Here is a 23,492-nt window from a genome sequence, read left to right on the forward strand (position 1 = left end):
TAATAGGAAATACTGTATTGTAGTTATTATATTTCATTATTACTATATTGTTTGTACGTTTGTGTGTTTTGCTGCTATTCCTTCATTGAAGCAAAGGAAAAGGAAAAGTTAGAAGCTGAAAAACAGAAGGCGGCCATCCTCCTTTTGCCAGAAGAATCACTCATAGAAAAGATGGAGGAAGCAGCCCCACTGCCAGAATCACAGGAGCTGCCACATCCACCTCCATCCCCTGACACTAAAGCAACTAAAGGTTGGTAGAACTTCATGCATGCCCTCCATTCAAAAACTGATGCTCCAAGGTAAGCCATTTTTGGCACCCATTTCTTTATGGTCACTTTTGAATAGTGAATAGGGATGCGGTGGCTCAGTGGGTTAGGACGCTGAGCTTGTCGATCAGATGGTCGGCAGTTTGGCGGGTCAAATCCCGAGTACCGCGTAACAGAGTGAGCGCCTGTTACTCGTCCCAGCTTCTGCCAACCTAGCAGTTCGAAAGCACGTAAAAAATGCAAGTAGAAAAATAGGGACCACTGCGGTGGGAAGGTAACAGCGTTCCGTGCGCCTTTGGCGTTGAGTCATGCCGGCCACATGACCACGGAGACGTCCTCGGACAAGCGCTGGCTCTTCGGCTTTGAAACGGAGATGAGCACCGGCCCCTAGAGTCGGAAACGACTAGCACGCATGTGCGGGGGAACCTTTACCTTTTTTTATGCTGTCCTTCTTGCCCATGTACAGCTACAAGCAGGTTGCTAGCTTTACAGACTTCTTTTCAATATAAGGAGATAAGAAGAAAGCACCTTTTGGTTCTAATTTCCTTGGTGAATTCCAAGGCCAGGCATAGAAAATGTGCAAAAAGAGCCCCTGAGAAATTTCATAGTGATGCAGTGGGACAGAACCACAAACAGGGGCAGCGTGGAAGAAATGTACCAGCTCTGCCCATAGCATGATATTATCTTAATGCCAAAGGAGAGGGACGGTGATGTGTGTATACGTGCACCTATCCAACCATATAGAGCTTTAGCAATGGAGATATTTTGTAATTTGATTAGGAACCTGCAGTCTTCAGATGATCGATGAAAGGTGGGATATAAATGTAATTAATAAATTAACCGGTGACAAAAAGTAAAAGCAAACAGACAGTTTTGTGACAATACTTTTCTATAATTAGATATATGTTATGCAATGTATATAGTCTGGGAGCCATGTGGTGTGGAAGTTAAGGTGCAAGACTAGGAGAGGGGATACTCAGGTTCTAGTCCAGGGGTAGGCAACCTTGGCTCTTTTATGACTCGTGGACTTCAACTCCCAGAATTCCTGAGCCAGCCATGGTTGTCATAAAAGAGCCAAGGTTGCCTACCCCTGGTATAGTCCTTCCTTAGGCATGGAAAATAATTGGGTGTTCTTGACTCATTCATTCAACCCTAATCAGTATCAGGCTCTGTGATGAGCCACCTGGGAAACAATCCAGAAACATTGTCTCTTCATGCATTGATAGTTTTGCAGTAAGAAATAAACAAGTACAGTGCAAAAAAAAACCCTTTTTGCTTTCCAAGTTGGGCTATGATAGTTACCATAACCTAGAATAAAGGTTAAGAAATTGGCAATCTATAAATATGATCAAGTTATTAGCTTGGGAAGGATGGTCATCTCAATGGGAAGAGACCTTCTCACAAATTTTTCTCTCTGGGCTCATAGATTGTCCCTTGCCATACACTTTTTAAAAAAATTAAATGTGAACTCTCTCAATATGATTTGTACAACATGATTTATAAATTTGGACTGGATAAGAAACTCCCTTGCAGCTGGGGAATGCACTTAAAACATGTTGACATCCCAGAGGGCAAAGCCATTAATGTCACAACACTGGAGTGTTTTACTTTTTTTTATGGACCTTCTATGTTTGGGCTGAAAAGATGGAGATGATCTCTAGATGGCATAGACTAGAGAAAGTTCTACCCCTTTGCTGCCATCTAATAGTTGTATGGAGTTTTAGAACTCAGTTATGGCAAGCCAAGTACTGGGAGTCATTAATTTTGAACTTTGTATTAAACAATCCTGGGAAAATTGACAGAGTTGGGGAATTGAGTTAATGGATTCAATGGGTACAGTTAATTCTGCAAGACTTAAAAAATCAATTCAATTGCCTATACGCCTTCTATGTCCAGTTTGGGAAGTATTTAAATAACTGTGTAATTCCCGAAAGACAGTAAAAGTGTTAAAATATTGGTTTAGTATATAGCATAATTTGAGAGTGGTTTATATAATAAATTGTAACTAGGCATAGCTTGGCATTACATGCAAACCCAATCATTATTATATTTCCTTTCCCTATCTTACCTCATCTACCATATTAAATTGCTAGAAGAAATGGAGAAAAAATAATTGGTTATTTCCATGATACACTTGAAGTATGGGCCAAAGATTTTTGTTATTATTCCTGATAAATAATTTCCACATATGTACAGCATTAGTCTCAGCTGTTTTCTCTTTTCCACTGTCTTATGATTTGATGAGCTAATGAAATTGGTAGAGAAAGCAGAAACTTACAGTGATCATAATTACTAGTTACTGCTTAGGTTCAGGCAACTAGTTTGGTTTGGTTATTGAATTAAACCATATTGGAATTCACAAAATACAGTGAAATCTGGTTTTGTTGTGAAAATTCAGTTGCTAGATCTTTAACTGATTTGGTAATATATATTATTCAACCCAACTACTATGAGCCAAAATATTTCTTTATTTGGGAAGTTATTTCCAAGTTCTCTCTTATTTGAGTCAAATATTAGATCGGAGAAAAATCCAACTTAACAAAAGCAAGGTATATCTCAAAATATTTCATATCTATATTAAATGTCTATAGAGACCACTCCAGAGTTACCTGCTAAAGGTAAAAAGGGAAAGAAAGATGAAACAGTCAAAGGAAAAGACTCAGGAGCTAAATCAGGTGAGAATAATTTTGTTGTTAAGTTTAGTACTTGTTGATTACAATATATTCTTGACTTTCATTTTCAAACAGCTGTGACATATTTTGATCATATTTTGGTTGACTGATTAATCAAAATAGAGTTGACAAAGAGAAGACAATACTTTTTATAAAAAGTCCTTAATCCTGAATGAGTATCACTGTATGAGACTTCACTTTAGGATGTGGGTAAAAGTATTTTATGTTGGTTTGGAAAATAGTCTCTCAAATATGTAGGATGGAATAAAACTGGACTTTGGATGCACTTAATTCATCCTGCCCAAAATGTACAAAGATTGACCTATGCTGTATTTATGGTTAGCACGAAAACTTCATATGGCATGAAAACAATTCAGGCTGATAATGGAATAAATTGTAGCTTTGGCAGACATATTTGTAAAGACTGTATTCTATTTGCTGACTGAATTTCCTGGTAGCCATTTTAAATCTGGAAATGGGAATTAATATGTTGTGGTAGAGGCCTCTGGTATTTAAAATGTATATTTACACGGTCAACAAATCAGATGAAAAATCAATACTGAATAAAATTAAGTTGGCAGAATTTATATTTCCAGCTTACTTGTGGTTCCCCCTTCTCATACTGTATTCATGATGATGTCCCAGAGGTATAAACAAAAAGTGTAGCACACTTATTTAAAAGCTGCTATCTGTCACACTATGTCATATAAATACAAACATTTGGATTTAGGAAGATAGTAATTGAATGAATAAATGACAGGTTATTTTTTGATATGAATTAAACAGTTATTATATGTTGGCGTTGACATTTGCATCAGAACCTCAAGTGTAATTGAACACAAGGGAAATGAACAGAAGTACAGATCCAAGATTGAAAAAAAATGTTTTTGGAAACAGGTGATGTGATAACTTAGTAAGCAAGAGCAAAGAATTTACAAGGAGTACAAAGAATCTCCAAAAAAAATCCCTTTCAGTGCAAGAACTAATGAAAGAGTAGTAAAATTGGTTGCCAACATGTGATGGAAAGCATGAGAAATCCAGAGGAACATAAATAACTAGTTCCCACTCTACTAAATATTAATCATACAGTATATTGTGGTTCAGTCATGGGGTGGCTAACCATCTAAAACGTCTACCTTTTCATTTGTTGCCATTGTTCAAAGACTCACTGTCCAGAAGAAAATGAATCATGAAAAAAATGAAGTCTGGGTCTAAAACACGGGTATCAAACTCGATTGCGTCATGTGATGTATCACAACTTTTTTGCCTTTGCAGAGCTGGGGTGGGCATGGCCTGTGCATGACGCATCTGGCCCAAGGGCTGCCAGTTTGACACCCCTAGTCTAAGATGTCTAATAGGGCAAGAAGCCCATGGAGAAAGTTTAGTGAGAGCTTGTATATAGATAGTAAGTCTTCCTAGGGTGGCCAAAACTCATTTTCTTTCCTTCCCAAGAAAGATCTTTTACATATACAGACATAAACATAAGCACATACTTACATAAGCAAATATGTATATAAGACTATGATCAAAATCAAAGTCCCCAAATGTTGGTCCAGAAAACGCATTTATAATGATGGTGGCAGCTTCCCATGAGAGCAAGACATCAATATTTCTATACCAGCGGTAGGCAACCTCGGCTCTTTTATGATTCATGGACTTCAACTCCCAGAATTCCTGAGTCAGCTGACTCAGGAATTCTGGGAGTTGAAGTCCATGAGTCATAAAAGAGCCGAGGTTGCCTACCCCTGTTCTATACCATAAGACAGTCTAAAGATACTGTTCTCTACGGTTCTTAGGTAATTTCTTTTCATCTTCTCCCTGATAAAAATGCATTTTACTTTTCTTTGTATTTAAGGAACTCCACGAGGAAGAGGACAAGTGTCCTCTTCCCCTGAAGACATGTTGCCTCCTGATACTGTTGAACCACCTCCAATCAAACCTGGCTCAAGTGAATGGATTTACCGTGATGATCCATTACCCCAAGTAAGCTGTCCAGAAATAGCAGTTCATGATGATCCCTTCCTTTCCTTTCCTTTCCTTTCCTTTCCTTTCCTTTCCTTTCCTTTCCTTTCCTTTCCTTTCCTTTCCTTTCCTTTCCTTTCCTTTCCTTTCCTTTCCTTTCCTTTCCTTTCCTTTCCTTTCCTTTCCTTTCCTTCTTTCCTTCCCTTCCCTTCCCTTCCCTTCCCTTCCCTTCCCTTCCCTTCCCTTCCCTTCCCTTCCCTTCCTTACAAAGTTCACTGATGAGAAATATGTTTTGTGATCCAGATCCACATCCAAATTAGACATCATGTCTAGGAATTCCTCCATGTCTAAGGATTCCATGTAGCTCCAACACTTCTAGAGGACAAGTGCATCAAGCTGAAGAAATTTGCTTTATTTTTTTCTTTTTTAATTTTGAAAGAAATCTTTGCCATATTTTATACAATACAAGATTGATTTGTATACATTCCGCAAGTAGCTAAGAATGGCTCTTACCTCCTATCTTGCTAGTTCAGCATGATGTCATGATGGGTCAAATGTTATATAAAAATAAAACTTTTGAGAAAAGTAAGTTTTTAATATTTCTCAGTAATTGTCTCCTGCTGTTTCAAGGAAATCAGATCCGACTGTCAGCATTGTCTAATGACAGCATTAAGACATAATTTATGCTGAGTAATAGTAACCAACTCAAATAGCTAGATTCATACATCATTGTAAACTTTAAATCTAGAAGGTGCAACTGCTTTCCAACTTAGGCAGAGCTGCCACCGTCTCCTCTGATTTTGCTGTGGAAAGGTTTCCAAGACTAGGGAATTTTAGGATGTTTAGAGTGAAACACAATCCATTCTATTTTTACATACTTCCCATTTGGTATAGCTACCTTTACAGTAAACTTGACCAAGCACCCTAGTAAAGAAATATAAAAAGAGAATAAAATCAGTGCAGTAAAATAAATAAACTTGATAGCAGGTCAGTTATTGCCTGGGGCCCTGGGCTTATTTAGCAGGTGAGAATGGATAAGAAATAACTTTCTTATCAGAAAACCTTGTATATAGGCCAAGAGGACCTTGGCTGATACATGACCAGAGGGTACATATGACATGCTCCCTTTCCCTTGACATTTAAGATAGGCAATGTATAAATAAATACACGTGAATTCTGTATTTTTACAATTCAACAGGAAGTGGCAGAATTCCTAGCTCCTTACTGGGAAGTAATAGAGAAAACATATGTCAGTAACATCAAAGCAACACTTCGATGCCTCAGAGATGAGCAACATGTTATCATTCATTACCTGTCAGATATAAGGTGAGTTTTGGGACTGTTTGGCTCAAGGAAACTTCGTCATGTCTCTTTTTCCACTGTCTTCCAACCCCCTGTATGGACTTTAATTTTACTGTTCACAGAAACCATTTCAAGGACTATTTGAAGCGTCCAGACCACAAGCAGGAATTTGTGACTCAGTGGCAAGTCGATTATAATTCAGTGGCTGATGACTTATGGGATGATGATGAAACAAAAGAAGAACTGCATCAAAGAGTTATTGTAAGAGTTAACTAAAAGTAGGAGATGATCTACTAATTCATAGCAAGTTGGTTTTGTTTCTTACTAAGATGAATGGGGCATTGTAGGGAAATATATTATTTATTTATTTATTTATTTATTTATTTATTTATTTGTTTATTTATTTATTTATTTATTTGATTTATATACCGCCCTTCTCCTGAAGGACTCAGGGCGGTGTACAGGGCAAGGTATTTCAAGGTTTTATTTCTAAAAAGATTCCACTGAAATGAACTAGTGTCAGAAACATTATTATTATCAATTCTTCATTCCATGAAAGACCATTAGTTTATCATTTTTTTCAAAGACATTCTTGCAAAAGAAAAAACTTGGGGAAGAGTTTGGAAGTAGAATATGGAGTTTATTTAAATTTCCAGGTGGGCCTTGACTTACAACCACAATTGAGCCCCCATTTTTTTTTTTTGTTAAGTGAGACATTTAAGTAAGTTTTACCCCATTTTATGACCTTTCTTGCCACAGTTGTTAAGTGAATCACTGCAGTTATTACTTTGGTTGTTAAGTGAACCTGGTTTCCCCATTGGCCTTGCTTGTCAGAAGGTTGCAAAAGATGATCACATGACCCCGGAACACTGCAACTGTCATTAATATGAGTCAGTTGCCCAGCGTCTGAATTTTGATCACATGACTCGGGATGCTGCAACGATCGTAAGTGTGAAAAATGGTCAGAAGTCACTCTTTCAGTGCTGTTGTAACTTCAAAAGGAAGGTCACTAAATTGAGGACTCCCTGTACTGTTTTTCAGTAGACATCAAGTATTAAGCATTATGTTTTAAAAGACAGCTTTCTGACCCTACTTAGTGACATCCCTCTCCCAAAGGAGATTGCATGTTCCACAGAATAAATATATTTTCATGCAGAGATTAGTGAACCAGTTAATCAATTGTATGGTTCATTGAATATAGGACTAGTTGTTTGCCACCCATGTGCTCTTAAATCTGCCAGTGAGCAGGTTTCCTTCATGTAGGGCAGAAAGCACTACCAGGTACTCAGTTTATGGTATCTAGCAAGAATCTAAAGATGAAAAGACTCAAAATTGGCTTATCTCTGAAGACAGACAGTAAATGTGGCTACTGACCACAACACCTGCTTAGGTTACTGGGAATGACAAGTTTGTTGTCTCAGCTTTCCAAGCAGCTTGGTGAGTCAGATAAAAAGGAGAAAGGAACAGCAAGTTTGTCTTAAACAAAGCAGTGCTTAAAACCTCATTGAGTTGAAGGCAATAATTTTCCACACTGTGGTGGAAAGTGGCACTTTTTTTTTTATAAAGAAAAAGTCTCTTTTTCAAACCATCATAAACTACTGAGATGTAGGCAATGAAGTCATATCATTTTCTATTTAATGGGGAAAACTAAGCAGTAGAAAAATGCACTCAAACATATAAATGGACTAGCAATATAATACTTTCAGTCTACCTGATATTATTTCTTTTGCAAGTAAAGTATGTTTTCATATAATAGAATAAATTAACATAATGTCAGTTTATGGAAATGTTTGCTTCGGTGTCACCTTTATTTTTTTCATAATTTCAGTATTATATAACTCATGAAAGAAAAGCTCTTCAGTTATTTGTCTAGATGTCAAACACAAGGCCCGGGGGCCGGATGCAGCCCGCAAAGTGGTTTCATGCGGCCCACGAAGCCATCCTGGAAACAGTGAGGGAACGGCCCCCACTGCCTTGGCCCTGGCCCAGAGACCCTCCTTCTGCCAGAGACCCTCAGATCTGTCCCACTCCTGCCCAGGCCCCCATAGGCACCCTTGATGCGAACGATGTAGAGCTGGCCACGCCCATCCAGTAAGCCATACGCATTCTAGCCACACCCACCCAGTAGGCCACGCCCACCCTGGCCATACCCACCCGGCCCCCTGAGGGCAACTGCAATGCTGATGCGGCCCTCAATGAAATTGAGCTTGACACCCCAGAAAACACCTATAGCTTTAGTTCTGGGACAGGGTTGTTCTTGCTTTGCCTAATAACTGGAATAGTTGTTGCATACTAATCAAAGTGTGATTCCCTCCAATTTGAGCTATTTTACTTTGTTAAAAAGAGAGAAATATTTTAAATTGCAAGAGACAGAGATTTCTAACAAGCATTTCATAAAAAAAATGCCACAGAGAAGCATTCCCCCAGCACCTTATAATGATAATAAAAGCATTAGCCACCAATAACATATCCATCATATTGTACAGCCTTGGACTGTGTAAGTTAAGAATGGTAGTTTTTTCCAGATGCTCTGCATTTACATTTCCACAATTCCTTACTATTGGCTCAGTTGGCTGAAGCTGCTTGAAGATCTGGAAATCAACATGTTTCTCCTCCCTGTGTGATGTATGGCCAATAAATGGCATGGTGGCCTAGTGGTGAATACGCTTACCTCCCATTGGGAAGGTTGAGAGTTCAATCCTAGGTAGCAGCAGAAGTTCCTCTCCAAGGCTCAAAGAAAAAAAATGTCTGTTTCGAACTCTGCTTGGCGTCAGGAAGGGCATCCGCCCACTAAAGGATTACAGGGCCCCTGAAAGGAGTTTTTTGTGATATATGGCCCAAGATCTTTACCATAAAACTGATCTAAAAAACAATAATAACTCTGTATGATCTGATTTCTGACCCATTAGAACTGGTTTTGATAATGAAAGCTTCTGTAGAAAGAAAGTATCCAAGTCACATTCACAATTCACCTTTGCATGTGATGCACATTCCAGGCTTCCGTAGAGGATATTAGATCCATACTGGCAGCTTTTGTCTCCCGCCATTTCCCCCCCCCCCCGTCCCTGCCAAAAAAAGTCTCATCTAGTCCTTTATTTTTGCAGGCAGCAACAATTCTGGCAAAGAGAGGCTGCAGATAGCGCAGACTCCATGAAAAAAAGTTGTGATTTGATACAATTAGTTTTTGTATCAGTTGCATTGAAACCATGAAAATGTACGGGTTTCTGTATGGTTTTGTACATATAAGGCAGAGATACACCACATTTTTGGCTTTGAGAACCACATTTGATCACTAAGTTCAGTGTAAACATAAACATTTAATTTGATTAATTGATTTAATATAAATTTGTACTCCTTAAGTCACCTTTAAAACTGATTATATTTAGAGTGATCCTTAGTCCCAGTTTGTGTAAAAGTGGGCAATGTAGCAGTTGATATCTGCAGTGGAATTGTATTTGGCTAGTTTATTGGGATGGGCAGGGAGGGTTGGGATAAAACTTTTTAGATGTTTAAGGTTGTTTTTTTTAGGATTTAAGGGATCGTTTGTGGGATATCTGTGAAAACAGGAGAGATGAAGCTGAGCAAGAACGTTGTGATATCATGAACGATGGCTGGTTGCCAGACCGAATTGGGCTTCTGATGAACCACATCTTTTCACTTATGCAGGTCTGAAATAGAACTTAAGCGATAGAAGGAGCTTTGCATTTTCATGTGTTATGAACTTTTGGTTCAATCTAGGAATAACTAGGTTATTAGAAAAATAGCTATTATAATTAATATTTTTCGCTATTCAAATGTATAGGTTTCTACATTTTGTGCTATTTGTTGCTTGGAGTGTTATTAAGTAACACTTCTATAATCCACTTGCGGTGGAACCCTCTGGCTACATAGAAAATGAATGTTCAAAACTGCATTGCAGCGTGGATGTCACATTCACATTGTATAGCACAATCCTTTGGGTACCAAATCACATTTCTCATTGCGATCTTTATTGTGCCCTCCAAATACCACATGTATAAACTCTGGCATGTGTAAACTCTTAGTTTGTTGATAGAGTTTTAGCTTTGTGTGACTGGATAGCTTTGCCTGTACAAACAAGTATCCCAGTGCAAGTCTGGCCAGAGGCAACAGCTCCAAATCAATAACCAATTTGGAGGCGAACTATGAAAGGACACCAACATACACACACAAACAAAGACACCACCACCAGTCTACTCTTATTCTCTTGTCCATCTTTCAAAGCATCTGAATCCTAAAGGTGAATGTCTTCTCTCTGTGCCACTGGGCAGATATAATGAAATGGAAAAACATAAAATCATAATTGACTATTAAATTTAACCCGCTGTCTATCCCCAACAAAATCTCTCCAGCTTTTGTCTGAAGTCATCCAAAGAAGATAAACCCAATATTCATTAAGTGTATCTCAAAAGAATCAGATGCAAGCATCCCGGTTCTTCATGTGCCTGACCAAAGGGATGGCATCGTTATCTGTAGGCCCATAATGGACCCTGAATGAGGCATATAGGAGAAATATTAGACATAAATGCAACAAAGTGCCCCCCAAAAGTTTGATAGCATTAGGACAGATACTGTCATGTAATTTTATCTTTATTGTATTGTATCTTGTATTGTGTCTTGTATCTTGTTCAACCCCAAGACCCCTGGATTGGCAAGCGCTAGATACAGATTTAAGGGCTTTAAGCTGAAACTTTTGACTTGATAATTGTCCTGCTCAACTGGATTTTTATATTTTATCTTTTTATCTTTCTTTCTGTCTCTGTTTCCCCGTTTTGAGATTGTGGTTCTGTGTCTTTTCCCATGAATACATGGCACTGTTTTTTTTTTACTTTTCAGTTATATATTTAGCGGCTTTTAGTCTAATAATAAATCAAAAGCATGACAGGTGCATAAAGTTTGGTCTCAGATGTACAGATTCTGTGAACCTGGCAAATTGTACTTGACGTTATTTTTCTTGTTGGATTTAAATATCATTGTAGAATGAAACTAAAGTGTTAATTGAAGAATTATTGAATGAAATTTATCATTTAGGCCCAAACCAAATGGTTTTGGACAATTATTCATATTTTTGCTCTATTCTGTAGAATCTGTAGATAAACAAGACCATTATTACTTGTTCCGCATATCATGGTTTAGTGTTACATTCACTGTATTTTCACCAATGCTAATTGCAAATAATTAATAATCATAGCTGCTATATGTAGTATAACTTGTTAAAACATTTGTTAAAACTTGCGTGGTTGATGTTGAAATACATGATATTTTAAGGTAGAGAAATCATACATACAGATAATTAATGATGCATACAATCTTATGACTACTCTCTTAATTATGATTAGTAAAATATGTTCAGCTTGTGTCAGGTCTGTTGGCTTAGCTACAGTATCATAAATCTCCAAGATGAGTAACAATATTATTTAGTGGATACTTAATTAACATACAGTTAAAACCCATAGTGTTACAATAACAGTAATACAGTTGGAAGGGACCTTTGAGGTCCTCTAGTCCAACCCGTTGCTCAGGCAGGAAACCCTGTACTATTTCAGACAAATGTCTGTCCAGTCTCTTCTTAAAAACTTTCAGTGTTGGAGCATTCACAACTGCTGGAGGAAGGTTGTTCCACTGATTAATTGTTCTAGCTTTCAGGAAATTTCTCCTTAGTTCTATGTTGTTCTCTCTTTGATTAGTTTCCATCCATTGCTTCTTGACCTGCCTTCGGGGGCTTTGGAGAATACCTTGACTCCCTCTTCTCATGATCAAGAATGGCAACCCCTGAAATATTGGAACACTGCTATCATGTCACCCTAGTCCTTCCCTTCATTAAACTAGACATATCCAATTCCACCAACTGTTCTTTATATGTTTTAGTTTCCAGTCCCCTAATCATCTTTGTTGCTCTTCTCTGCACTCTTTCTAGAGTCTCGACTTCTTTTTACATCATGGTGACCAAAACTGGATTCAGTATTCCAAGTGTGGCCTTACCAAGGCATTATAAAGTGTTTTAACACTATTATCATGTAGCTCAAACATAAAAAAACTGGGCACTAGCTCCCTTGTTCCAAAATGTTGGAACCCAAATTGTAAAGATGAGAAGGGATTGTTTTAAGAATAGTTTTCTAACATCATTATAGACGTGTAGATGTTGTAAAATTGTCTTGCATTTTCAGAGGGATAAGAGGATTAATTGTTTTGCTTTCTTTGGACATCATAAAGAATGAAATGGACCGTTTCCAAGATACCAAAAAGCTTCTGCATGACTATTATAGAGCAATGGAAGGCAAAATTCCAACAGACACCAGCTCCGACTTTACCAGAATACCATTGAAAGATCTTATGGAAAGAAGAGCATCTGTGGAAGAGGGCAAGATGAAAATGTACGTTAGAAATGGCAGAACTGCACTAATTAATAGATATGTTTGTATTGGAGCACATGTAAATAGGAGAAAGAATACATGTATGAATATACTTCCATTATATATGAAACATCTGCTTTACAAAGGGGTGTATGTGTTTGATATAAAACACCTGTATGTGAGGCCCTGGAAAACCAGGGCCAGTCAAATAACACAGTAATAGCTACCGTATTTTCCGGCGTATAAGACGACTGGGCGTATAAGACGACCCCCCAACTTTTGAGGTGATTTTTAAGATTTTTCGTCTTATACGCCGGAAAATCAGCGAGGAGCCCGGGAAGGCACGCCCTCCCCTCTCACTGTGGAGGAAGCAGGGCAGGCTGGCGTCTGACGGGAGCTGGCAGGGCAGTCCTGGGCACTCGCGCACTCCCCGCCTGCTCCTTAGCAACTGGGGAGTGCGCGTGTGTGCAGGACTGCCCTGCCGGCTCCCGCCCGACGCTCTTCCCTCTATAGGCAGCATCGCTCCCCGGCTCCTAAGGAGTCCTCGGGGATGCTGCCTCAAGGGGGAAGAGGTCGGGCGGGAGCCGGCAGAACCCAAGAGTAAAATAACGGCCCTGCTAAGATCTTTGTCTTGTGCACACATATTGGATATATATTAATGCTTTGATTATGATTTAGTTAGCATACATAACATTGGATCTTGCTGGCCAGACCGAAAATCCATTCAACCTGTTTGTATTTCTCTTGGCGTTTACCATATGCTGAAAAGTTCCAAATTTAGTTATTTTTCTACTGCGATTCCAAATCTTGGAAGAAACGTTTTCCGGCTCTTGGCTGTGAAAGGAACAGAAGCTACCGCTTCCTGTGCTAACTTTCTAATACTGATTAGCTTTCCTGGAGAAGCAAACCTTCCGTTCCAGCAAGATCACTACGGAGCGGGTTAGAAGACAAGACTCCAGCAACAGCTAGACTCCTTCCAAAGATCCGCCTAGATCCCGCCGACAATGTTATTTTCCGGGTACACCCAAATTCCCTTTTAGCACCGGGGAGGGGAGGGTGGGAAGAGATCATCGCTACTTTCTTCCTCCACTGTCTCCCTAATGCCTTCCCGCAGCTCCTCCCAATAATTCCCTTCCCCCAGGCTTACCCTACAAGTACATAATGTCCCGGGCAGCTGTAAATATCATGAATCATGGCTAGGAGGTGAGCGAGAGATAGAAAATAAGACGAAAGCGTCCCTTCCCCTTTCCCCTCCCCACCCAATCCACCTCGTCTCCAAAGCCGAGGAGGAGCTGCCTTCCCTAACCAGAACGCGCAGCCACCTGTGGAATCCCTGGAGCAGCTCGCAACGGAAGAGAAGGAAGGCGCCACCTCTTTGGGCGTCACTGGGTCCTGATTTGTCCATCGGACACAGGAAATTGATCACTGCCTCTACTTCCATCGCTGTCCTGGAACCGAGAGTCGTACGAACAATCTCCCTTTAATTTGTTTATCCGAAGTGGAAATGAAAGCGGAGGACCTGTTGGGACGTTGCATGAGATTCATTTGGACGGTGGAGCTCAGGCTCGAAACTGCAGGCAGTGACGCGTCGGGCGGCAGCCGGCAGGACCCGACGCTCTTCCCTCTTGAGGCAGCATCCCCGAGGACTCCTTAGGAGCTGGGGAGCGATGCTGCCTCAAGAGGGAAGAGCGTCTGGCGGGAGCCGGCAGGGCAGTCCTGCACGTGCGCGCACTCCCCAGCTGCTAAGGAGCAGCCGGGGAGTGCGCGTGTGCGCAGGACTGCCCTACCGGCTCCTGCCAGACGCCAGACGCTGATTTTCCGGCGTATAAGACGACTGGGCATATAAGACGACCCCCCAACTTTTGAGGTGATTTTCATAGGTTAAAAAGTCGTCTTATACGCCGGAAAATACGGTAAATGAAAATGGCCACATGGAATATTCAACAATTGTTAGTAGGTTGTAATTTTCAGTGAGACAGGGAAAATGGTTAAATACATGATTGGAGATATATTAGTCATTATTAACTAATTAAAATAAAAGCAATACACCTAAGTAGGTATTAATCTGAATTAAAACAGTATGAAAATGAATTTTCAAAAACTCTTCCCCAAGCAAGATGATACAAGAAACAAGAAAATCCAAAATTTAATTTACATGCTAAATGTCCTATGGACAGTGGGAGAACTTGCAACCTGTGACTCACTCTTGGGCATCGCTGCAAGTGTAGCCAACCCAAAACGTCAGCCACAGGTTTGATGCTAGTGCCACCTTTTCTATTAAAAACTTTGAAACTTTATAGAAATATACTTAATATACTAAAAATACGGTTTCTGAGGAAGCAAAACTCAGCCTGTTACTTATCTCTTTCTTCTTCTTTTCTCTCTAAGAATACCTATGATTGCTCACAGATCTCCTTCACCAGAAGTTAACAGAGAAAGGATCAAATTGATTCCAGTTAAGCTCAAGGACGATCTGTTTTCAGAAAGTGTAATATTTAATTTCAACCCAGAAGAGAAATTGCTCACAGACACATGGCATCACATTGTAACAACTATATCTTCCATGGTAGGTAAAGACTTTATTTAAAGAGATGACTCATGGATGTTTGAGGATAGAAGAGAGAAACAAAATGTGTGCATGATGTTGGAACTCTGGAACCAGGTCCTCACTGCTTTTTTTTTGGGGGGGGGGGTTCCTGTCATAACTTTGTATAGTTGCTAAGTGAGTGGTGGTTAAGCAAGGACTTCCTATAGTCTTGCTCAAAAAACATCTTCACCACAGTTCTGCTTTAACGCTCCTAATATTTCTATTAATAAATGTTGGTATATAAAATTTCAGGTGAGTTCCGAAATACAATCCAAAGAAGCGGAAGAGGAGAAGGAACGACTTCAGGAGGAAATGAAGGAAAAAGAGCGCCTCAAATCTTCGCAAACAATTGCTGGCAAAGGTGGAAAGGAAGGGAAAGGGAAAGGAGGAAAAGGCGAAAAGGAAGCGAAGGGTGGGAAAGAAGCAAAAGATGGGAAAGATGTCAAAGACAAGGACAGCAAAGATGCTAAAAAAGGAAAAAAGAAAGGTAAACAGAGTTTAGTGGTATATCGTGGTCCTATACAAAGCACGACCAGCAAACAGATACTAGAAGACTAGGAAACAAGTCTCTTCTATAGAATCATAAACTTTCTCTGCATCTTCCAGATGTAATGGAAACGAAACTGCAGAATCGTTAGGTTGTACTTCCAGGGCACATTCAGAAGTGCCAGGTTAAGGAGGAATGGTCCAGCTGAGGCAATACCAACAGATCCTTTTATGGCACATGGGAGGGAGTTTCCTCCTTTTGCCCCGAACTCAGAAAGTGTTGAGATTAGGGTTTTTTGTCCTGAAGCTTGCTAAGATCTAGTAGATCAGGGCTCTGCAACCTTGACAACTTTAAGACTTGAGGAATTCTGGGAGATGAAGCCCACAAGTCTTAAAGTTGTCAAGGTTTGCAGACCCCTGCAGTAGATTATTAACTCTGGGGAGGAAGCATACACACGCTGAAAACATCTGGTTGCAAGTATATGCTCAGAAACTTTTCAGGGAAGAGGAGTGCTTTATTTGGGTTTATTGCTGCAGATTTAACTCACATAACAGACATCAGAGACGGAAGGAACCTTCAAGGCCTTCTAGGCCCACCCCCTGTACAAGCGGGAGACCATTTCAGACAAATTTTTTATTTTATTTTTTATTTTAATTCCATGTATATCCCGCCCTTCTCCGAAGACTCAGGGCGGCTTACAAGCTTAGCAGTAGCCTTCATTCTATGTATATGCCTGCTTATTAGGGCTTTCACACACACACCCCCAAGCGGCATTATTACAAAGTCAGCTTAATTGCCCCCAACAATCTGGGTCCTCCTTTTACCTACCTCGGAAGGATGGAAGGCTGAGTCAACCTTGAGCCTGGTGGGATGCGAACCTGCACTAATTGCAGGCAGCTGGTGTTACTTAAGGAGGCATTAGCCCACTGCTCCACCAATGGCTGTCCAGTCTCTTCTTAGAGCCTTGGTGGAGCAGTGGGCTAATGCCTCCTTAAGTAACACCAGCTGCCTGCAATTAGTGCAGGTTCGCGTCCCACCAGGCTCAAGGTTGACTCAGCCTTCCATCCTTCCGAGGTAGGTAAAATGAGGACCCAGATTGTTGGGGGCAATAAGCTGACTTTGTAATAATGCCGCTTGGGGTGTGTGTGAAAGCCCTAATAAGCAGGCATATACATAGAATGAAGGCTACTGCTAAACTTGTAAGCCGCCCTGAGTCTTCGGAGAAGGGCGGGATATAAATGGAATTAAAAATAAAAATAAAAATAAAAATCCCCCAGTGATGGAGCACCTACACCGTTTGAAGGCAAGCTGTTCCACTGGCTGATTGTTCTCACTGTCAGGAAATTTCCCCAGGCAAACAACTCTTGATAAATGAATGAAGTTCAGACTTTTAAAACAGTCTGTGCATTATAAATACTTGAATGAAACTCCTTTTTTTTTTAGAACTCTCAGAGGGTAACCAGCAAATTTGAGAAGGACTGCGCTCACTCCTGCTCTACTCAGATGGGGATGACCTTCACAGAGCTGCTGGTATTGAGCTGGCCTATGCACAAGTTTCAAAAGGCGGACTGGCCTTTTGAAACTTGTGCACAGCCTGGCTAAATGCTATCCAAGATGACCTGGCCAGGTTCAGGACCCTCTTGCCTAATCTCATTTCCCCCTACCAGTCTTGAGGCATCATTCACTCGCAGTGCTCCTAATATTTTGTGCTTGAGCACAAGTGCAGTGCTTGCACTATCTAGAGATGGTCCGTAGACTCAGTGCCAGGACCCAACATAATAAGTACCCCCAGAAAAAGCCAGAAAAGTTTAACTATACATAACTGAACGATAACTACAGAGTGTTCCCATTCTGCCTTGACAATCTATCTTATCTATGCACTCTTGAGCATGATCCAACCATTTTCAGGCAATCCTCGACTTAAAACAATTCATTTAGTGACTGTTCAGTTATAACGGCACTGAAAAAAGTGACTTACGACCATTTTTCATATTTACAACATTATAGCATCTCCATGGTAATATGATCAAAATTCAGACAATTGGCAACTGACTCATATTTATGATGGGTGCAGGGTCCTGTGGTCACGTGATCCCCTTTTGCAACCTTCTGACAAGCTAAGACAGTGGGGAAGCCAGCTTCACTTAACAACCCTGTTACTAATTTAACAACTGCAGTGATTCACGTAACAACTGTAGCAAGAAAGGTTGTAAAATGGGCCAAAATTCACGTGACAGCTCTCGCTTAGCAACATAAATTTTGGGCTCAATTGTAGTCGTAAGTCGAGGACTACCTGCATTCATTGGGGGAACAAAGCATCACAAACTTTGAGAAATCATAGATTACTTTATTAGCTGTGTTAATACAAAGATAATAGCTATTTATACATTATTACCTTCAGATTCTTTACAATATTACTTTTTCCTCCAGGTACACATAGTATATCCACCACTGATGTAATAGCAATTCCTTTATCTCCAGAAGAATTAAAGAAGCAAGATTTGAAGCTTAAAATGAAACAGGAATATTTTGCTGCACTGGAGCATGAAGGTATAATTTCTGCAAACAGAATAGTTAAATATCTATCTGTTTGGGGCTGAGAAAATGAAATAAAACCCCAACATTTGTTTTGGAAGTCACAAAAACGTTGTTTGAAAGGCAACTGGACTTTCTTGTTGTTGTTTTCTCTTGAAAACGTTTCACTTCTCATCTAAGAAGCTTCTTGAGTTTAGTTGTTGAGTCCAGTTGCCTTTTGAACATTCGCACCTTTGCGACAACTATGATCGGGATGATTGAGAATCTTCATAGACATTTGTTTTGGATGTTAACTAAGTATTTGCATCATTATAAGATCCTTTTTTGCAGCAATCCAACTATGCAGATAAAGGTAGTCCTTGATTTACAACCACAATTGTGCCCAATATTTCTGTTGCTAAGCAAAACATTTGTTAAGTGACTTTTGCCCCATTATATGACTTTTCTTGCCACTCTTGTTAAGTTAATCATAACAATTGTTAAGTTAGTAACACGATTGTGAAGTGAATCTGGCTTCCCCATTGACTTTGCATGTCAGTAGGTTCCAAAAGGTGATCACATAACCCCGGGACACTGCAACCATCATAAATATGAAACAGTTGCCCAGTATCTGAGTTTTGATCACATGACCATGGAATGCTGCAGTGGTTGTAAGTGTGAAAAACGGTCACATGTCACTTTTTTCAGCCTTCTTGTAACTTTGAAGGTCACTGAATGAACTGTTGTAAGTTGAGGACTACCTGTACACAGAATTACCGTATTTTCCGGCATATAAGACGACTGGGCGTATAAGACGACCCCCTACATTTCCTGTTAAATTATAGGGTTTGGGCTATACTCGCCATATAAGACTACCCCTCTTCCAACGCACACTAAATAAAAATTAAAAAACATCAGATTTGATTTTAATATGGTAATTTTAATTCAAATGCTTATGACATGCAGGTGCTTAGTAGAAAAACTGTCACTTATAAACAAGGCTGTTTGTCATCAAACATGTAAACATAAAACAGTGCAAGTGGATATAATAATAATAATAATAATAATAATAATAATAATAATAATAATAATAATAATAATAATAATAATAATAATAATAATAATAATAAGAAGAAGAAGAAGAAGAAGAAGAAGAAGAAGAAGAAGAAGAAGAAGAAGAAGAAGTAGAAGAAGAAGTTGGAGGGGACCTTGGAGGTCATCTAGTCCAACCCCCTGCTAAGGCAGGAAACCCTATAAACCCTGTAAAAAATCACAGACTGCAGCTTCTTCTCCAGTTGGTCCCGCTCTCCCTGCACAGACTAAATGGGAGATCTGCTCCAGGTTTTCCAGCCAGCCCTGTCTCTAAATTTTCAGCACCCGGTTTATAAGACGACCCCTGACTTTTGAGAAGATTTTCATGGGTTAAAAAGTAGTCTTATACGCCAGAAAATACAGTAATTGCTCTGTTTCCTACATAATACTTAATCTAATAAATATTGGAATGTGGTTGGATTTGTAATAACTACAAGCCATTTTTAAAATAGCGGAGGCTGCAAAATCTCGTCTTGAGCTGTTAAAAGTTAAAGGATTAGCCTTCCTGGAGGATCTACAATCAAAGGCAGAAGAAACATACAGAAATATGGAAAAATGGCTTGGAGAGAGATTTCTGGCTGAAATGGCTAGGTAATAAACTGTTTAATAAAGTAATATTATGTTACAATAGAGGAAATCAGGAAAAAACCATTAAGCTTAAGGAAAAGACTGAATAAATAAGATGCAGAAATTCTGCAATATCTATAAAGACAATACAGTTATGTTTCTATAATTCTGATAAAAACAAATTGTGAATAATAGTTTATGCTTGGGTGTGTATATGTAGTTAAATACTGAGCTTCTGATTGTATGAATTATAGTTTTAAAGTAGCATTTATTGTGAGAAATGAAAGATAGGGTTTTCTTTCTTTCTGAATAGCTAACTATTTTTTTTTGAATGAGCCCATGCAATTGTTTACCACTCTTACTTTGATTCACTAAGGCTTCCATAAATGGAAGGAAATATCACTTTTTATTTATTCTTTCTGTGTGAAATCCCAAGCAAAATGAAGACAAGCTTTTGGTCTGTCTGCTCTTCTTACATTTTGGCATATCTGAAACTGTTTTGTTTGTGCTAATCCATAAACTGAAATGCAATCTGGAGAGAGTTATTAAAGTGGGCAATCCCAAACTTTTTGTATCCATATTGTACCTGGAAATGAGAAGTTATCGTGATTTTGTGTAATTCCCATTGGATTTTTCTCCATAAAATGAATACTTCAGTACAGAAGTTTTTCAAACATAATAAAAAATTCAGTCCAATTTCATAGGAAGTCAAATGACATAATGAAAATTTGGAGATTCAATCCAGCAAGAGACTTGCTATACTTTTCCAATACAGGCATTTCAATAGCTGTTGGTTTCACATGTTCAAGAGAGAATATTAGAGATTTTAATAGCATGCCTGGAGTTGAAAAATCCTACTGGTTGTTTTAGGGACAAAGCCAGTAGAAACATATTAATTGACAATAAAACTATTAATTTTAAGTTTTGCTACATTTTTCATTTTCAAGCATATGTATCGTTACAGTGTGGATAAATTAATTGGGGTTGCCCGCAATCGTATTGAAACTTCCTCCAGAATTCAGTTTGAGTTAGTCCTGGAAGGAATAGATTTCTACGTTAATGGTGATATAAAAATATTTGAAGATCCTCCTCTTCCACCTCGTCCCCCATCTGTGGAGACTGCTAAAAACAGTACGCTCACTATTTCACAGCTTAGTACTCTTCATAAGCAGTTTCTACAGGTGGCACCTAAAGGTAAGAAAATACTTTTTATATAGATTTATAAAAGCATATTAATGACTATTCAAGATTTATAATATTGAAATAGTATATTTGTGTCCATAGTATATAAAAGTGTTTCTACAAAGGTTAAGAACAGGACAAAATGCTGATTAGTTGTTTAAAATAAAACCTTTAGATCTTTTTATACATTAATAGTGCAAGGTTGACTCAGCCTTCCATCCTTCCGAGGTAGGTAAAATGAGGACCCAGATTGTTGGGGGCAATTAAGCTGACTTTGTAATAATGCCGCTTGGGGGTGGGTGTGAAAGCCCTAATAAGCAGGCATATACATAGAATGAAGGCTACTGCTAAGCTTGTAAGCCGCCCTGAGTCTTCGGAGAAGGGCGGGATATAAATGGAATTTTAAAAAAAAGCCTACTTTTCTTCACTGCAGTTTCCTGATATTGTTCCTCAACACATTTTTAACGTATAAAAGGTAAAGGTAAAGGTTCCCCCGCACATGCGTGCTAGTCATTTCCAACTCTAGGGGCCGGTGCTCATCTCTGTTTCAAAGCCGAAGAGCCAGCGCTTGTCCGAGGACGTCTCCGTGGTCATGTGGCCAGCATGACTAGACGCCAAAGGCACACGGAATGCTGTTACCTTCCCACTGTAGGGGTCCCTATTTTTCTACTTGCATTTTTACGTGCTTTCGAACTGCTAGGTTGGCAGAAGCTGGGATGAGTAACAGGCGCTCACTCTGTTACGCGGCACTCGGGATTTGACCCGACAAACTGCCGACCTTCTGATCACCAAGCTCAGCGTCCTAACCCACTGAGCCACTGCGTCCCTCTTTTAACATATAGGTCCCTCAATAAAAGTTCTTTTGACTTAGACTCTTAGAGGTTCTTTTTATATTCATATTTCAGATGGACCCATTCTATTTCATGTACACCCACATGGTGTGTCTTTGCATTTTTTTAACTAACAATAGTTAGACATTAGATAACTCTATTCAATGATCTTTCGTGTCTCTGTTTAGGCTGTCTTCCAATGTACTGCCTTCCACTTTCCTAATACTTCTATACTGTCTTAATATTTAGCCATATCATATAATATCATATCGCTCTAACAATCCATACATTTTCTTCAAAATAAAGGACCTATTTAATTCAAGATTCTAAAAAGATTTCAAAGAATTGCTTATAAATGTTATAATATATTTGCTAAATTTTTGTAAATAGGCATTTTTCTAAAAATAATACAAATACATAAATATATACTAAATAACAAAAAGGAAAGATTTTCATGAACTCCACATGACCATAGTTAATTTATAATATCCATTCGTACAATAGGTGGATAGTTGTATAGGTGGTCCTTGTTTATCGATTATCTCATTTAGCAACCATTTGATGTTACAATAGTGTTAAGAAAAATAGTTTTGTGGCCAATCCTCACAGTTATGATTGTCGCCCTCACATTTATGACCATATCCCAGGGTCATGTGATTGCACTTTGCAACTAGGTGCATTTACAGCTATCACAGCATCCTGCAATCACATGATCACTACTTGTATGCTTCCCATCTGGCTTAGAGTTATTGCAGAGTTAATTGAGAACATAGAAATAAAATAGGAAGTTGTGGTCACATGATGTTTTGCTTAACAGCCACAGTGATTTGCATAACAACTGAATAGAAGTGATAACATTAGCCCAAAACAAGGATGTGGTTTTCCATTTAGGGACCACGGCACTTTGAGACAGAGTTGCCAGTCCCAATTGTTCCTAAGCGAGGACTACCTATAACCCTGATTATTCCTCCTTATAAAAGTACTTTTTTCTAGGGATAGAGATGAAATTTATTAGTGTGGTGTTTTTTTATGTTGTTATTTTAGATAAGCATACCTGGTTGAAATTCCTAAACAAATACATGAACACGAGTAGAGTAGTACGATTTTCTGAACTTTTCTGAATAGTATGAAATAGGTTACAATGTCTGCCCTGCAAACAAATAAAAAATGTATTATTAGGAAACAGTACATAGAAAATGGCTGCATTTTCACATGAACTTTTAAGGAATCAATATGAAAATAAGAAAGGACAAAATTACAGTTACAAAAATAACATAATGAGTTAAATGAAACCTGACACATTCATCTCTTGTGACGAAAACTATTATATGTTGCTAGATATTGTTTGGATATCAGGACCAGGGAGGGAGCAAAATGATGAAAGCAGCTTTCTACCTTACGATAGAACCCCACCCCATTTTTACATGCTTGCATTTCAAAACAGTGCTGCTTTTTTTCATTTGGATGAAAGGATGAAGTTTCTGCAGATAACCTGTGTTTAGATTCAACTGGCAGAACATAATTTTCTTCTGTGATAGCTTCATCAGAAACAGGTTGTTCCCCTATAATATCTGAATTAAAAACAAGGTTTCTATTAATAGCAATAGCACTTAGACTTATATACCGCTTCATAGTGCTTTACAGCCCTCTCTAAGTGGTT

General features: G+C 39.0%; 1 protein-coding gene across 1 annotated transcript in view; it reads left to right on the plus strand.

Moving 5' to 3' along the window:
• SPEF2 (sperm flagellar 2) overlaps positions 1–23,492 on the plus strand; it is a gene marked incomplete at its 3' end in the record, with an annotated part of 87,637 nt that overhangs the window by 60,096 nt on the left and 4,049 nt on the right. The window contains exons 19-30 of the mRNA XM_081316383.1: positions 92–250; positions 2,858–2,941; positions 4,794–4,921; positions 6,099–6,226; positions 6,325–6,463; positions 9,731–9,868; positions 12,434–12,594; positions 14,962–15,139; positions 15,413–15,647; positions 18,078–18,197; positions 19,706–19,844; positions 20,785–21,014. Coding sequence (XP_081172509.1) covers positions 92–250; positions 2,858–2,941; positions 4,794–4,921; positions 6,099–6,226; positions 6,325–6,463; positions 9,731–9,868; positions 12,434–12,594; positions 14,962–15,139; positions 15,413–15,647; positions 18,078–18,197; positions 19,706–19,844; positions 20,785–21,014 — 1,839 coding nt within the window. The remainder of the gene's footprint in view (positions 1–91; positions 251–2,857; positions 2,942–4,793; positions 4,922–6,098; positions 6,227–6,324; positions 6,464–9,730; positions 9,869–12,433; positions 12,595–14,961; positions 15,140–15,412; positions 15,648–18,077; positions 18,198–19,705; positions 19,845–20,784; positions 21,015–23,492) is intronic.

This window comes from Vipera berus, assembly GCF_964194415.1.
Source record: "Vipera berus genome assembly, chromosome: 2".
Lineage (NCBI taxonomy): Eukaryota > Metazoa > Chordata > Lepidosauria > Squamata > Viperidae > Vipera > Vipera berus.